This window comes from Erinaceus europaeus, chromosome 1 (assembly GCF_950295315.1).
Source record: "Erinaceus europaeus chromosome 1, mEriEur2.1, whole genome shotgun sequence".
In the NCBI taxonomy this organism is placed as follows: Eukaryota; Metazoa; Chordata; class Mammalia; order Eulipotyphla; family Erinaceidae; genus Erinaceus; species Erinaceus europaeus.
Genome location: NC_080162.1, coordinates 123,832,197 through 123,850,517, shown reverse-complemented (window position 1 = coordinate 123,850,517; position 18,321 = coordinate 123,832,197). Strand labels below are relative to the sequence as shown.

At 39.6% G+C, this 18,321-nt stretch overlaps 1 protein-coding gene across 10 annotated transcripts in view; it reads right to left on the bottom strand.

Annotated features, from left to right (window-relative positions):
• Positions 1-15,585: 15,585 nt before the first annotated feature.
• The window catches only part of ENPP2 (ectonucleotide pyrophosphatase/phosphodiesterase 2), a 161,929-nt gene continuing 159,193 nt past the window's right edge, over positions 15,586-18,321 (bottom strand). For all 10 annotated transcript variants that reach the window (XM_060195679.1, XM_007526229.3, XM_060195674.1 and 7 more), the window contains one exon: positions 15,586-16,178. In XM_060195679.1, coding sequence (XP_060051662.1) covers positions 16,008-16,178 — 171 coding nt within the window. In that variant the 3' untranslated portion in view covers positions 15,586-16,007. The remainder of the gene's footprint in view (positions 16,179-18,321) is intronic.

Below are 18,321 nucleotides of genomic sequence, written 5' to 3'. Positions count from 1 at the left end.
AAGGAGAAAAGAGGAAACAATAAGAAGAAGGAGGAGGATAAGGAGAAGATGATGATGAAGAAGAGGAGGAGGAAGAGGAAGAAAGAAGATGAAGATGAAGGAGGAGGAGGAGAAGTGGAAGAAGAAGGAGGAAGTGGTGGTGGATGAGGAGAAGAAGGAGGAGGAAGAGAAAGAGGAGGGGGGATGAGGAGGAGGAGAAAGAAAAGAAAGATAAGACAACTCTAAAATAGTGGAATCAATCATACATGTGCAAGGATCAGACAGCCCCCCAAAAGAAATAATTTTTTTTTTTAAAAGTCTTTCTCTTAATAATCCATGAAATAGTGAAGGTGATTTGAGTCGTTGACAATCATTTTGTGCTCTGTCTCTGAATTTCAAAATAACAGCAACAATGAACACAACACACACAACCAAAGACTTGGCACTGTGACTTGTTTTGTTTCCCTAGTAACTGCACAAATTATCATAATCAGATATAGCTTGTGTTCTGGAGTTAGAAACACATGTGTTGGCCATGTAACTTCCTCACTTATTGTGTTAGATTCAGTCTCTTCATCTATAAAATAAAAACAATGGAATTTTTTGATTTATTCATTTCACCATTTGTGAACATTTACTAAATATGAAATACTGTGTGTATACCAGGAATAAAATACCTAGTAAATCGTAGCTACTCTTTACTGTCAAGCAGAAACAGAGCTACGTCAAAATGAATGAATTATGCATAGATGAGAACCGTAGTGTGATATTACATAACACAGGGATCTCTGAGTTCACTAAGTGCATAAAGACATGGTGTTTATTTTGAGATCTTAAGGAGAGTTTAAGTGTGAATGCATGTTAACTCTATAAAAGAGGAGTAAAGAATAATCAACCTTCTGCATCCCACAATGACGTTGGGTCCATACTCCCAGAGGATTAAAGAATAGGAAAGCTATCAGGGGAGGGGATGGGATACAGAGTTCTGGTGGTGGGAATTGTGTGAAGCTGTACCCCTCTTATCCTATGGTTTAGTCAGTGTTACCTTTTTTATAAATAAAAATTTTTTTAAAAAAAGAATAACTTGTGCAAAAGTCCTGTGCCTATGGGAAATTTGACTTCACTAAGAAAAACAAAAGAGCCCTGTGTGTAGGAGCACACAGGATGAAGTAGAAGACACTTCTGGAGATCAGACATGGACTGACAGAAGAAGACATGTCTTAGATGGTCATCTTCATGGTTTCTGCTTTTCCTTTATTTTTTTCTTTTCTTTTTAAAATAATCTTTAGTTATTGTATAGAGACAACCAGAAGTCAAGAGGGTAGGTGATGATAGAAAGTGAAAGAGAAAAAGAGACACCCGCAGCACTGCTTCACAACTTATAAAGCTTTCCCTTTTTATGGGTAATGTGATCTGAAACCAGGTGTTCAACCAGGTGTGCCACCTACGGGCCCTCTGTTTTTTCTTCAAAGAGCAATGGAGTGTTATGGGGAAGAGCTGACATCCACTAGTATATTTGCATGTGGAAATATCGCTCTTATAGAATGAATCATGAATTAGATTCGAAACAAAACACAGGCAGGAGACCAGCAGGAAGGTCTCACAGTAGCTCTGTTTAGAAATGGAGTAGTTTACCCTAGGATGCAAGCAGTAAAGCAGTAGGAAGGAAGAACAAAAAGGTGAAATTGGCAGATTTAGTGATGGTGGGGCAAAAGGAAGATTTAAAAAAAAAAAAAAACACCAAAGTTCTGACTATATGGCAATGCCATTCACTAAAGTAGTAACACTTTAGATTCAGGCCATATATGTACATGGGCTTGCATATAATGAGTATGAAGTAATGATATTGACAAGGAATTTGAATATGCAAGTGCAAAGTTCCAAGTTGAGATCTGAGTACACCTCTGATTTTTTTTTTAATTATCTTTATTAGATAGAGACAGCCAGAAAGCAAGAGGGAAGGGGTGGTAGAGAAGGGAGAGAGACAGAGAGACACCTGCCACTCTGCTTTACCACTCACAAAGCTTTCCCCTTATTTGGGGGGAGTAGGGGGCTGACACTTGCTTCCCCAACATTTAAAAAGTTCATCACAGGAGTTGGGGGGGTAGCCAGCGGGTTAAGCACACGTGGCGCCAAGCACAAGGACCAGCATAAGGATCCTGGTTCAAGCCCCTGGCTCCCCACCTGCAGGGGAATCTCTTCACAATCGGTGAAGCAGGTCTGCAGGTGTCTATCTTTCTCTCCCCCTCTCTGTCTTCACCTCCTCTCTCCATTTCTCTCTGTCCTATCCAACAATGACGACATCAACAACAATAATAACTACAACAATAAAAAAAAACAATAAGGGCAACAAATGGGAATAAATAAATAATTTTTTAAGTTCATTACGCATTATCTCAACAAAGAATTGAGGAGAGAATATGATTTTTCAGGAATTTTAAATTTTATTTGAGGAAATTGAGAACATTCACATGTCAGGGCATGAGAGAGAATGAGAGAGAAAGACAGAGGGAGAGAGCAAGAGCAACAGATTTGTTACTTACATGATGAGTTGGACAGAAAAAAAAAAAAAAGAGAGAGAAAGCCTACACACAGGTCTAGCTTTTAACACTCAAGCCTTGCCTCCACTTTTCCAAGCCACACCTGTCACAACTCCCATTTTTTGGGGGGAGGGCAGGGTGGGGTTACCATCTAGGTAACTCCTGTCCCTCAACACCTTTGCAGGTGGGGACTGGGGGCTCAAATCTGGGTCCCTGCACATTGTAACGTGCTCTCAACCAGGTGCACCACCACCCGGCCTCTATCTCTGTCTATACAGTAATGGCAGCCATGTGTATCAATGAGATTTTTGAGAGAAAAGAGAGGACAAACAAAGAATAGAATGGAGTATCCCATGTCTAGCTCAACCTATAAATAGCCAATGTCATGACCGAAGCTCTCTCCTTGTAACTTTCATTAAAATTGGAAGATCCCCTTCAGCAATAACCATTAGAAAACTTTGAAGAAAAGTAAAGGGTTGTTACTTAGTATGCCTGGAGATTATACAGCAAACACTTGGAGCCCTGTGGTGAGGCTGAAGCCTAGGGTGCTGTTTTATCAAGCTCAAATGAGGTGTTCAAGAAAGAGTTATGGACCTTTTTTTTTTTTAATTTAAAAATGTTGAGCGGGGCTTTAAAACAAAGAAAATGGAAAAGAAAAAAAAAACACAAAGGACTCCAATTGGTCAGTTATCTAAGTCAACCTGGATCTGTTAGACTAGAGTCCTGGTGGGGGGAAGCAATCTTGTTCTTTATCTATCTGCTGGGCAAAGTGTTTATTCAAGATAGAATTCTTTGAAGTGGGTGCCTCTACATCACAAAAAGTAGCCAGCCAGTGGTCTTACACTACAAAGGCACCTCAAGGAACTTTAACATTTAAGGGCAGATTAGAAAAAGAAAGACTCTACAAAGGAAAACAAACCTTTACCAAAGATAGAGGAGGTAAACCAAGAAGGAGAGGCAACCTGCAGCTTTACTGGCAGAAACAGGCATCAGTGGTGTCAAATATCTCTGAGAGGTCAAGGGATGTGCACAGGAAAGTGGATATTCAGTGATATGACTTCAGGGCCATATATATATATTTGTGTGTGTGTGTGGGGTGTGTGTGTGTGTGTGTGTGTGTGTGTGTGTGTGTGTGTGTTACTAAACACTTATTTGGGGGGTGGTAGATTTTTCTTCTCTACACTAGGACTTCACTACTTTGAGCCAATTTTTTTTCAATAGGAAAAGAAAGACAGAAAAGGAAAGATACTATATCACTGAAACTTAGTGCAGTGGTGGCCAGGCTTAAACCTGGGTCCTTTGGATGACAAAGCAGAAATACTACTCAGGTCCATAAGCTACATTCAAAAGTGGGTGCCCAGCAGTTGCAGGCTGCTCTGCAGATAGAGAGTGTGGACTGCAAGTGTAAGGCCAGGAGTTTAAGCCCCAGCACCACATATGACCAGATCTCTCATGGACAGATTACAGCTATATAGATAGTATTGTTTTTAATTAAATAAAAAAATACATAGAAGTATAAAGGGAGTCTTTAGTACTAGAAAAGGTCAGGGCTTCTCTTCCTCTCTCCTACTTGGACTTACTAAGAAGAGGTGGGAAGGCCTAGGCTGACAGGACTTCATTTTAAAACTTCCATCAGTACCTCCCAATCCACACAAATGTCTATATATGTCTCACCACTTTTTAAAAGGAAACAGAGACTGTATGAGAGACTTTTATATTATTAATTAGTTTATTATCATCATTATTATTCTAGATGTGGCAGAGAGAGAGAGAGACCACAGCTCCAAGCTTATTGGGGTGGTAAACTTGGATCATGGACAAGGCAAAGCACTACACTGTCCAAGTAAGCTATTTTGCCAGCACTAGGAGACATTTAGATTTTCTGAAAGCCACAGAAATGGTCAGAAAGATATGGTTTTAGCTCAAGATGTCTGAAGAGGAAAAAAGAAAGAAAGAAAGAAAGAAAGAAAGAAAGAAAGAAAGAAAGAAAGGAAGGAAGGAAGGAAGGAAGGAAGGAAGGAAGGGAGCCAGAGCATGTGCTGTCCCCACCTCAACCCATCAGTTACGTTACATTTAACTCAAGTCACCTGTCAGTAATGTACATGGCATCAAGGCCCATGTACAAACAGTGACTTTTCAGTTAGGGGCTCCCAGAAAGGGAGAGGAGGAAAACATCAGGGGCTGGGAAGGTCATAAATCAGGACAAAATGTACCCACATGTTGGTTTTAAATGATTTACTCTGGAAATTTATCCGATATCACAATATAATAGTACATCAACAGCAACAACAACAACAACAAAAAAGCTTGGCTGGAAAATAGTCACACCTCAAAAATAGGGGAAAAAGTTTTTTTATTTTTTGCCAGAACATTTCTCTACTCAGGCTTACAGTGGTATGGGGGGTTGAACTGGGACCCCAGAGTTTCAGGGACCTCAGAACCCCACATATGAGAGTCTTTTGTACAACTCTTACGCTAACTTCTCTGGCCAAGAAGTACTTGCTTTTTAAATAAACTTGTCCATTATTAGTTTCCCCTCTCTTAGTTTGTGTCCCTCTGATGTTACTGACTTATTCATTATGTGTCTTCACTTTTCAAATTCACCAAGAGGAGCACAGATAAGGGCCTCAACTAGAAAATTCTGACAAAATTCTATTTTACAACTGTTTTTCTTCTGTAACTCATGCTTCTTGGGGATAACCCAGTGACACCCTCCCCTCCACCTCACACTTACCAACATTGTGGACAGAAGGCAAGATTTGTCCCCTCTGTCCTCAGAGACTTGAGGCTTCATCACACAGTCATACCTCCTAGGGCCTTGGCAACACAGAACGTGTTACCATTGGAAGGTTCAGTCTAAATGTTTTCTGACTACAAGGATGTCACCCAGCTCTGGAGATCTGGGCGACATGGCATCTCTCCCAGGCTCAGAAAAAAGCAAGGGGTTATTGCCAGCTCAGTCTCACTGCTAGGAGGAAGCTGATTTTAGTGGAAATCCATCACTGAACCCCAAAGCAGTGATTTCCTCTCCCTTTTCCAAAACAAACACTTTCCTATTTGATGAGCCATCGGTCACCTCATATTGGGAAAATACTCTTGAAATACTCCCTATGGGAGGAAAATTTTACCGTGTTAAACTTCTCTCTCCGTCCTTTACCTTCGCTTTTTAAACCCCAGCCTCTACACGTGAGGAAATTGCCAGATTATCACTGGTGTCTTCTCTTTATGTCCTTTTCTCATATAATTCAGCTAAACTAACTGATGAAATCTTAATTTAAAAAAAGTGGGACAGAGTAGTAGTACATCTGGTAGATGCCCATGTTACAATGTGCAAGGACCCAGGTTCAGGCCCCCCAGTCTCCACCTGCAGGGGAAACTTTCATAAGTGGTGAAGCAGTGCTGCAGGCTTCTCTCTGTCTCCCCCTTCCTCTCTATTTCTGGTTGTCTCTATTCAATAAATAAATCAATACTTTTTTAAAATTTGAACATAAAATACACCCCCCCCCCCGTTTCACAGGGTCAGGAAACTCACATTTATTCATGCCAGTGAGAAAAATCGAAAGAAATAAAATGGGCCCAGTGCTACACTAGTACTGGTTACATATTTGCTGACTGACACTAAAGGGGTCCTGATGGTTAGGCTAAAGTCAGTCAAGAATTACAGTCAAGGTACCAAAGTAGCCAAGAACCACAGGGAGCTAGTGGGGAGAGTCCAGGGGCCAGGTGGCTTGGGTAGGTTATGACCAAAAAGGTCACAGTGGAAGTGAATTAGTGAAAATAGCTGTGTGGCAAAAGGTATAGTTTTGGAGTTATACAGGCAATGATTAGAGTGGGAGGGGTGCATGTGTGACAGAGATTATTTATTAGGTCTTGGGTTTGGTTCACAGACAATTTGCCAGAGGGTGGGGAGGGAGAGAGGGAGAAGGAGAGGGAGAGAAAGAGAAGGAGAGGGAGAGAGAGGGAGAGAGGGAGAGAGGGAGAGAGAGAGAGAAAGAGAGAGAAGGAAAAGAAATTCAACTTGTACTCCCCTTCTCCCCTTGAATGAAAAAAAAAAACATAGGGTTAATAACAATTACCTAGGTACGAAATCCAGTCAGCTAACTGATTCTATCTGGGCAATAAGTGAAGAATAGATTAGTACATTTATTGTACTCAATCATACAATTGAGTAATTAGAGACTCACAGAGCTTCTGACTTTTTTCTCTAATGTTTTTGCCTTTCATAGAAAATGCTTTCCAATTCTTGATCTAAAGAAAAAAAAAGCTTATTCTCAGGGCAAAGGTTTTCCAGATAATTGTTGGCAGAAACAATATCCTATACACAACTTCAATGTAAAATGTTTTAAGAGGCAAAGAAAACAAATCTGAACCTATACAGGAAATTAATCAATTTTTAAATTTTGACATCTAATTCAGTTTTTTTAAAATATTATATGACCCAACAAAGCAACTTGTGGTCTGTATCCAGCCTCAGGCCACCATTTTGCAAAGTGTGATTTACATCATAAGCCTTATGGTAACACCTAATCCATGAAGAAATTATATTAGTTCCTTAGTTTGAAAGCAAATTTACTACAGCTGACTCTTTAGGCATCAAATGCTTCCAATTTCAAATTTGTTTGAAGTTCAATTGTTCTATCCATTAGTGCCTTTTCATGGTTAACTAAATCTTCTCAGTGACCTATAAAAGCTTTTTCTCATCCTAAATAGAGTAAAATCCTTCCCCATTCCTGCTGGCACTGTCTTTTTTTCTCTATTTCTTCAAAAGACAGTCTTACAGCCTGCACTGTGGTCTCACTTCCTTGCCTCATTCCAGTGTAGTTTGGCTGTTTTTCAGACCACTTTACTGATTGTACTTCCAGGAACATCTTAGATAACCAAGGTATTGCAAAATTCTATCACTGCTTTGAAATGTACCTCTAAGTTAACTTTACTCTGGCCTTCATACTTCCCCCATATTGAGAGCATCTATTTTTGAATTTCACTATACTTGGTCTTTCCTCTCTTGGCCCTCTAAATACCATTTCTTCTCACCTCCTCAGTAGGTTTGGTTTACATACATACACACAACACACACACACATACACACACACACACACACACCAGAAATCCACTAATATCAGCTGTTTCTGCTAACTACTGCAACTCAATATAGAACCCTATAATCAAGAAAATACTTATAAACTGTATCCTTTCTTTAGTGGGATGTAAAGATAAAAATGAAAGGAGAAATTATCAATTTATGTTTATGTCTTCTGCAGAATGCCAGTCTTATGCCAGTCTTGAGAAATGGGTATTATGGTTCTCTGAGAAAATTTAGACTAGGAGTTTTAAGTATAAGCCATGTTACTATAACTCCCTAGCTTTTTAAATCATTGCTTAACCTCAAACTATTATCTTGCCTCTGTTCGGAAATGCCGGTGGCGCTGGGGAATACCACCTTTTCCCTCTATGTTCTTCTTAGGCTGGTCAAGTGATCAAACATGGTCAATCAGGTTAGCAAAGGGAAAAAAAATGAATAACATGCACATGGGATACAACAATGATTGTGCATGCCCCTTTCCTAGTCTTGGAGAAAGGAGCATAAACTCCAAACTAAGGTCAAGAGCCCAGAGGTTCTAAGAAAAGAAGAGGTCTATTTCACATGACAAAGAGAGAAGAACATTTCAGTCATCATGGGGGCTTTACCACTCTAGGGTGAGTTTTTCAGATAGAGACTGAAGGAGAAAGGGAAACACACCACAACATTAAGGGTTCCCTCAGTGTAGTGGGGTCCAGGCTCAAATCTGGGTGGTACACACAGCAAAGTAGTTACACTGTCCAGGTAAGCTATCTTGCCTGTCCTGTGACATGATCTTTACTTCCAGAGAGGATGTGTGCCCAAACATTTGCATATGTGATAGTTCCTCAAATTAAATTCTTTTTTTTTAGCTTTACTTCTTTTTTAAATCTTTTTTTCCCCTTTTGTTGCCCTTGTTGTTTTATTGTTGTTGTAGTTATTGATGTCATCGTTGTTGGGTAGGACAGAGAGAAATGGAGAGAGGAGGGGAAGACAGAGAGAAGGAAAGACACCTGCAGACCTGTTTCACTGCCTGTGAAGCAATGCTCCTGCGCCTCTTCAGGTGGGGAGCCAGGGGCTCGAACCAGGATCCTTACACCGGCCCTTGGACTTGGCGCCATGTGCGCTTAACCCACTGCACTACCACCCGACCCCCCCCCCAAATTAAATTCTTCTAGGTCATAAAAAGGGAAGCAGTGGTGACTTCCTTAGCTAGGAGAAGAATTAGGGAAAGAGGATCTCTTCAATTAATGGAAATATCTTTGATTAATGGAAAAGGATTCTTCTCAGTATCTGCAGCCCTCATTGCTCTCAACTCAGAATAATCTGGGGACTGGAAGATAGTTTACCTGGTTGGACACCCATCTTGCCTTGAGTGTAACTTAGGTTTGATCCCTGACACCACATGGGAGAATTATAGCACTGGCAATTTTAAGTTTCTTTTTTCTTTATTGAGGGGTTAGTGGTCTACAGTTGATAGTAAAGTACAGTAGTTGGTACATGTGTAACATTTCTCAGTTTTCCACATAACAATCTAACCCGCACCTAGGTCCTCTCCCAGTATCATGTTCCAGGACCTGAACACACTTCCTGCCTCAGAGTCCTTTACTTTGGTGCAATAAATCAAATTCCATACCCAAGTACTGCTTTGTTTTTTCCCTTCTGTTCTTTTTTTACAACTCTATGAGTGAGATCATTCCATACTCATCCTGGCTTCCAATTATGTTATAGGCCTATGATAATCAAAACTTTGTAGTACTAGAACAAAAACAGACAACACACATGTGAATGGGCTAGAATTGAGAGTCCAGAAATAAAGTGTTCATACATGTGGACAACTAAAGGGGTCCAGAATATTAAATAGGGAAAGTTGAGTCTTCTCAGCAAATGGTAATGGGAAAATTAGATTGAAAGAAGCCAAACAATGAAACAGACCACCACATGTCACCATGCACATAAGTCAACTCCAAATGAAGCAAAGACATGGATGTGAGACCATTAAATACCCAAAAGAAAACTTTGGCAGAACACCTCACAATGTTTGCTTCAGGAACATTTTTGAAGACCCAAGTCCAAGAGCCAGGAAAACAAAATTAAAAGTAAATCAATGGGACTATATGAAACAGAAAAACTTTTGCAAGCAAAAGAAACTACTAAAATGGAAAGAAATCTGAGTAGAAAAAGATATTTATATCTCATACATCAGATAAAAGGTTATAGTAAAAATATTATAAAGAACTCACAAAATTCAACAGTAGCAACACAGAACCACAAAAAGCCCTCAAACAATCTTACTAGAAAATGGGGAGGCCCAACACTTCATCTGCATTATTCCAGCCTTTAGGTCCATGATTGTTCAACAGTTTGTTTGGTTTTGTATGTTAACTCTCTTTTTAGCCACCAGGTTCCGGATGCCAACACGATGCCAACCAGACTTCCCTGGACTGAGGACCCCACCAATGTGTCCTGGAGCTCTGCTTCCCCAGAGACCCACCCTACTAGGGAAACAGAGAGGAAAACCGGGAGCATGGATCAACCAGTCAAAGCCCATGTTCAGTGGGGAAGCAATTACAGAAGCCAGACCTTCCACCTTCTGCAACCCACAATGACCCTGGGTCCATACTCCCAGAGGGATAGAGAATGGGAAAGGTTTCAGGGGAGGGGAGGGGATATGGATATTGGGTGGTGGGAATTGTGTGGAGCTGTACCCCTCCTATCCAATGGTTTTGTGAATGTCTCCTTTCTTAAATAAATAAAAAAGGAAAAAAAAAAAAAGAAAATGGGGAGGGGAGAGACTGAGCAGAGTGTTTACCGAAGATATTTAAATGGCCAGCAGGCATATGAAAAAAATGCTAAGAAGTCACTGATTATCAGAGAAATGTAGATTACATAATCAGTGAATACTACTTCATCCCAGTGAAAATGTCTTTAATCAAAATGGACAGAAACTAGTACTGAAGTGGAAATCAAGGGAAAAAAACACTTTTATTTATTTATTTTTAATTTCTTTATTGGGGAATTTACGCTTTACATTCGACAGTTAATACAATAGTTTATACATGCATAACATTTCCTAATTTTCCATATAACAACACAACTGCCACTAGGTCCTCTGTCATCCTTTTTGGACCTGTATTCTCCCCCCACCCACCCACCCCTAAGTCTTTTACTTTGGTGCAACATGCTAATTCCAGTTCAGGTTCTACTTGAAAAAAACACTTTTATACTGCTGGTGGGAAAGTAAATATATTCAACCCCAATAGAAAAGAATCTGTAGATTCCCAAAACATTAAAAATGGACCTACCTACACCCATGTTCATTGCAGCACAATTTGTAATAGCCAAAACCTGGAAGCAACCCAGATGTCCAAGAACAGATGAGTGGATGAGCAAGTTGTGGTCTATATATACAATGGCATACTATTCAGCTATTTAAAATGGCACTTTCATAATTTTTTAGCCCATCTTGGATGGAGCTTGAAGAAATTATGTTAAGTGAGATATGTCAGAAAAGAAGGATGAATGTGGGATGATCTCATTCATAGGCAGAAGTTGTAAAACAAAATCAGAAGAGAAAACACTAAGAAGAAGTTGGACTGGAGTTGGTGTAGTGCACCGAAGTAAAAAGACTCTGGGGTTGGTGGCTGGGAGGGTTCAGGCCTGGAACATGATGGCAGAGGACCTGGTGGGGGTTGAATTGTTATGTGGAAAACTGGGAAATTTTATGCATGTTCAAACTAATGTATTTACTGTTGACTGTAAAACATTAATGAACCAACCACATTATCCAGCAATTCCTCTCCTAGGCATTTATCCAAAGAACACAAAAGCACTTATCCAAATTAATTTCTGCACACCTCTGTTAATGGAAGAGCTATTTCATAGTCAGCAAAGAGCCAAAAAACGGAAACAATCCAAATGTTGAACTACAGATAAGTGGTTAAGGGAGCTGTGGCATATAAGCACATTACATTGGATGCATGGGATTGACCTTCCCGTGGTGCATCCCGTGAGTACCCACTCATTGGGGAAACTGATGATCCTTCCTAGCCAACTGAATCCATATGGATCCCAGTCACTTTCAAAGCCAGCAACAAGCAGCTCCTGAGAGCTTTCAAGCTGTTGGTCCTGCTCTTCCAGTCCTCCAACTTAATGTTGAGGGGCTGTCCTTTGCCAAACGCGTTCTTATTGGTCAATTGGTGATACAGCATCAGGCAGATGTTATTTGCCTACAAGGCAGACTGGGAGTATGGACCGACCAGTCAACACCCATGTTCAGCGGGGAAGCAATTACAGAAGCCAGACCTTCTACCTTCTGCAACCCACAATGACCCTGGGTCCATGCTCCCAGAGGGATAGAGAATGGGAAAGCTATCAGGGGAGGGCGTGGGAAATGGAGATTGGGTGGTGGTAATTGTGTGGAGTTGTACCCCTCCTACCCTATGGTTTTGTTAATTTATCCTTTCTTAAATAAAAAAAAACCTTATAAAAATTTTTAAAAAATGAAAGGCCAACTAATCTAGAGTGACAAAAAGTACATGAATGTCTGAGAATAGGATAGTGGGAAAAAGGAGGTTAATAATGAACAGTAGTATTTTTGCCATCTTGACTATGGTGGTGGTTTGGGTTGTGTATTCATATGCCCAAACTTATTAAATTGTACACTTTAAACATATGATGTTTAATGATGCCAGTTTCACTATAAAAATTTTTTAAAGAAGCCAAGTTTGTTTTCTATTTTTTTTCCACTTTTACACTCCAACCCTAACTGTACATCTCTGCAAAGAGGTCAAAGAGATGAGCTAGCTCAAAATGTAATCCAAACAGGACTCCTACCACCCTTAGTTGGGCCTCTAGCAGTGCTCTGTTGACCTAAAACTATTAAGTCTAAATATTGTTCCTGTCTCATGCAGTTCCCATTTTCAAAGTTGTGGGAGAGTCTTCCTTTCCTTTACCACTTCCCACTCACAAAGAAAAGAGATATTGGGAGGAAACTGAAGTAATGGAATCCAAGAGGACTAAATCATCTGGACTTCATCTACAGCCATTTTTGTTTTCCTCAATCACCACAAGAAATAATGAACACTGGGATATGGGGGCTGTGGATAAATTTAATTGGCACCAAACACAGCCTTTGTTTTGAAAAAATTGTAAGTCAAATTTCCTAAAAACATGTCAGCCTTTTCCAGAATAATTTTCCTTTGAGTAACCACATGTCTACTTTCCTGGTTTAATTTATAAATACAGTGAGCTCTTTTTAGACCATTTCTGAACCCATCCACTAGAACACGGCCACCATGCTAGTGAGCAACTGGCAATTTGTTCAATGAAAGCATGAATGGACCAAGGTCTTAATTTTTAAAAAAAAATACCCCAACCTAAAATAGTCTTCCTGACCTCATGTTAATAGTGCCCTGTTCATGCAGGAGCTTTCATAAATAACTCCACAATTAATGATACATGTTTATGTATCATTAAAACCATTCACCTGAAATACGCAGTGGTTGTTTCCCCTGGAAATGGAGTTTGTTTATAAGGATGGCCCTTAGGATAAAAATAAGCAGCAGTACTCAATCATTAAATTTGTTCTCCCCCAAAAGCTTCAGGTGTAACCTATTTTGAGACAAGGTCATTCTGAGGTGATAAAATAATTTGACTAAACTTGCAACTACTGAGAAAATGGTGTGAGTGTTGGGTGGGGGGCAGGTGGTGGCACATCTAGTTGAGCACACAAATTACCAAGGACCCATATTTAGGCTTCTGTTCCCCTCCTGTGGGGGGCGCGGGGAGTCTTTTCAGCAGTGAAGCAGGTCTACAGGTGTTCATCTTTCTGTCTCCCTATCTCCCTCTCCCTTCTCAATTTCTCTCTGTCCTATGAAAAAAAGGAAGGAAGGAAGGAAGGAAGGAAGGAAGGAAGGAAGGAAGGAAGGAAGGAAGGAAGGAAGGAAGGAAGGAAGGAAAAAATTGGTTGCCAAGAGGGGTGGATTTGTTGTGCTGGCACCAAGCTCTAACAATAGTCCAGTGGCAATGGAAAGAAGAGAAGGGAAGGGGAGGGGAGGGGAGGGGAGGGAAAGAAAGGGAAGGGGGTGATGCTTCTCCCTTACAAAGTTACTTTTGAGAAACCATTTCAGCATCTAGTAAGTGGAGCCACTGTTTTGAGACGTTATATTTACAGTATTCTATGTACTTACTGCACATATATGTCAACATATGAGCATCTTTTAACAGATCCTGTCATACTCCACTTGAGAGTTCTTTTTCATTGCACTTAGAAAAATATTCAAGTGTCTCAATGGGCATTTATCTTTATCTTTTTTCAAGTGTCTCACCTATTTTTTTCACAACCTTCACACCTTTCACTCCCCACTCTTTTTCTTGTCCCTATTCATGAAACCAGTTCTTTTCATCTCCCACATTTTGATTGTAATGTTACATACAAGGCTCTTCCCTTTCACCATCTTTTCACTCTACACCAGTTTTATTCTCTCACATCATGCATCACAACTAAACTTTGAGATTTTTATTTAAGAGCTCACTTTCTTTTATTAAAGTACAAGCTCTATGATTTCAGGAACCCATGTTTATTTTATCATTGTTTTATTTCCAGTAGCAAATATAGGTCCTGAAATATACTGTAGCATGTGCTTAGTAAATAATTATTGGATATTGAATGAGCAGATAGTTGTATTACAATTATTTTCTACCATACTTACACTATAAATTACAAAGCCCAATTCAAGCACTTTTTCCTAATCCCATCCCAGCTATGGAATTTTTCTTGAGCTACTCTTTTTCAATGTTTAGAGAAAAGGCAATGAAGTGTCTGGAACATACGGCTGCTTAGTAAACACAGATATCACTAGTACTACCATGTTCACTTCTCCCGATGTGGTCTTGCGACTTGTCTTCCCAAAGGTCAGTTTTCTCTTACTACAACCAGAATTCATCCATACCCCACTACATCTGTCCTTCTGCCATTTAATGCCCTTTAATGTTGATTTTAATATTTTCTTATTAAACAAATTTATTTTTAAGGAAACTCTTGCCGAAACAAAAATCCTATTTCCATAAAGCCACTAATGCTAAAAAGGCTGAGAATTAACTATAACATTTTTAACATAATGAAAACAAACAGTATGCTGTCCTCTTTATTTGACAGAGACTTTTGAAAGTTTTAGAGCTACAGAGATAATATGAGGCTTTCTTCATCCCATGCTGTTTTATTATTTAATTTCAGATCTGAGTCCAACTAGAATCAACTCACTAATTAGATCCTTCAAATACTATACTAGTAGTGCTAACAATCTTTATAGTATCCCTTGTTTTGATTGTTGAATTATATTTTTATGTTTATATCTCACACCACTGTCTTATTTTTATTTATATTCTCTTTTTAAGATTTATTTATTTATATGTCACTTATTTATTTGCTTATTTATTATTGAATAGAGACTGAGAGAAGTTAAGAGGGATAGGGGAGACAGAGAGGGAAAGAGACAAAGAGACACCTGCAGCCCTGTTTCACCACTTGTGAAGCTTTCCCCCTTCAGGTGGGAACTAGGGACTTGAATCTGGATCCTTGTGCACTGTAATGTGTGCACTTAACCAGGTGCATCACCACCTGGCCCCCTTCCCCATAGTCTCCAAAGTTTTAAACAGAACACAGAACATAGTCTTAAGATAGTATTAGTTGTGTCTAGGACTTCAAATTTTGAGCCAACCTGAGCAACAGAACATACTATTTTAAATGCCAAAGTATTTTTAAAGGGTTATATGAGAAATGACATTCAGGATTTATGATTTTTTTTTCCTTCTGATCTTCTCATTTGCCTTGGATCTGCACCTAGAGCATCCTATATGACCACTATGCTTGAGTATAATGGCTGCCTTATTATGTAAGCAACAGCCACCTACAAATGGGTCTGATAAAAGAAATGCATGCCTCTCACTTCTGAATACAGCAGAAGCAGACTCTATACATGAAATAAAGACCAGTAAAACCAGAAAAAAACTGAATGTGTGATTTATTATATTTAAGATTGGTTTATAAGACTTAAATATGTCTGTTACAATTGACAGTAAGTGACTGTAACTATACAAAATCAGTATTTTGGTACAATACAGGACTAAGTATGGCAACTGTGCATTGGAAAATTTATATTTCTTCAATGCAAATATCAAATTTGCAGCACCGTTTAGGAGCTTCTACTAAAAATTCAAGCTGCAAAATTTATTACAAGCTCTACTCCAAACACAAGTCTACCTAAAGCAAGCATTAGAGAAACACAGTGGAGTCATTCAGGAGTAATATGTCAGATTTGGTACAAGATTCAGATATTAACTTTTTAATGTCCTGGTTTCAAATTAATAAATACAAAACAATATAAAAATATACACCAGATAAGACTGCACTGCAGATGATCAGAAAGTTAGATCTCACTCTCATAGGTATGCAGGTACGTTTTTAGTGTCAGGATTTCTGAATAGCTGCGGCTGGTCTTCCGAAAGAAATCCAAGCTGGTGAGATGTTCAATGTCCCGCACCCGGGCCGTGTGCATCTTTATGAGTTCTTCCACCCACTTTGACTCATCCTCTGAGCTCTGCGATGGACATAGACAACACAATCAGAATTTTCTAGAGCAGGTTCTTCAAATGGTCACTTTGCTCCAAATCCACAAATGACCTCTGCGTGTCCCCCCCCTCCTGTCCCATTATCCCCCAGAGTCAGTGGGTGTTACTCCTTTCTGACCCCGCCCCCAACTCACCACATTCCCATTGGTGAGATGCCATAAATACCTGCCCTCAGTTGTAAACATTTTCAACAGTAATTAGCTGTACCAAATAAATGAGACATGTGGTGTGAAAGAGCACTTGGCCCAACAGATTCTCAGAACATAAATCAAAATTAGGAAAACCAAAGGCCCTGGAGAATTCAGTAATTTGTTTCTTTGCTCCCCCGCTGTCAAAGTGCAGTGCCGGCCCATGCAGCAGGAGTGATTCAGAAAGCTTGTCTGCCTCCCAAGGAGAGCGAGGAACCTGTGCCCAATGCACAAAATTAGTGTTTAGTTCTGCCTCTTTCAGAGGAACCCACCACATCATGTGCTAGGTCACAAATTAACTGATATTGAGTCATGCCTTTGACTTGAAGCAGGTCAGTTGATAATAGCTAGCACTTTGGAACTCAAGAGTCCCAGCTTGAAATCACCGACCTTCTACTTTGTGGCCACAGGCCACATTTGATGAGTCTTGGTCTTTCTAGGTCATTTGTTCACTGGTTCACAAGAATGATAATGTTTATTTTGGCAGCACCCTGGGGGTAGGAAAAAGTACATGAAGGAAAAACGAGGGGGGAAAGGGAAGGTATAGAAACCAGATTATGAAAAAAAAAAAAAAGGAAAAGGAAATATCTGTCTTAGACACTTGCCAAGAACTACTTCATTGATATAAATTCCAGATGAAAGCATCCAGATGTCCTGCAGCAATTTATTTTATGTCTAAGTTGAGAGAGACTTCAAGGTGATTCAGGTGAACCAATTCCTGCACATTTAAAAAATAACTTTTGCAGATTGGCAAAATAGTTCACCTTGATAATGTGCCTGATCTTCCACATCTGTGACACAAGTTCAAGCCTAACCTCCCCATTAAAGGAAACTTTGATGTATGGTGACTTTTGCTTTGTCTCCCACTATCTGAAAAAGTCAGCCTGGGACTGGAGAGAGAGAGCATACTGGTTATGTAAAATGACTCATGCCTGGAAGATCTGAGTTCACAAGGTTCAACCTCTAGTACCACCATAAGCCAGAACTGAGCAGTGCTCTGGTAATAAACAAACTAACAAAACTGAAACAGAGAAGCCTCAGTGATGATGAGAAAAAAAAAAAAAACTGATGATTTCTCAAATAGTAGAATAATAGAATCACTGCCTAAGGTCCTTGATTCAACTCTAGATATAGAATGTACAGAAATGGTATTTTGGCTTCTCTGTCTTAAGTGAAACTTTATCTTATATATAATATGTAAAATAAATCTTTGAAAAGATAATTTCACTTTTGATGGAAGATAAAAAGAAACTATGAGATCTGAGATCCCTGACAATTATGGGGCACCTTCATTAGTAGACAGGAGACAAGAAGAGTCCCTTTGCAAACAATTTCACTCCTAAATGTCCCTAGAATTACAACCCCCCCAGAGTTTTTCTACAAATTTAAAGGAGGTTGTATAGGCCAAGGCTGGGGATATGCATACCATAACCTTCTCTACTCTTATCCCCAGTGATCTTAGTGAAATCCCCACCAAAGCCCAAGAACCTTGGTTTTCTCAGAAAGCTCCAACCCACACAAACATGGACAAAGAACTACAGCAACTTGTGCCTGTGCTGGTAAATATGTACCATAAAAGTGTTGGTTTAGAAAACTGATGCCTGGTTATCCCAGGCAAAATAAAGAAATGGCTTTGCAAGCATGCAAAGTAAGTGTTTTAACCCCACATGCCTCGCCCTCCTAACCCAGCTAACCAAGATTTCTGCGATTCACAGGAAAGACCTAAATATAAATTTCCCCACACTGGCACTGACCAGTCCTCAGAGTGGCCATATAATTAACAAAGTAGGAGGTCCCCAAACATATCAAGACCCCCTTCAGAGTAAGCAGAGGAAGCATGAAACTATATTTTGGAAGAATTTTCATATTCAACTGATTTATTTGGGGTTTTTTTCTAATGGTAAGCTTAATTTTTCCTTAATAG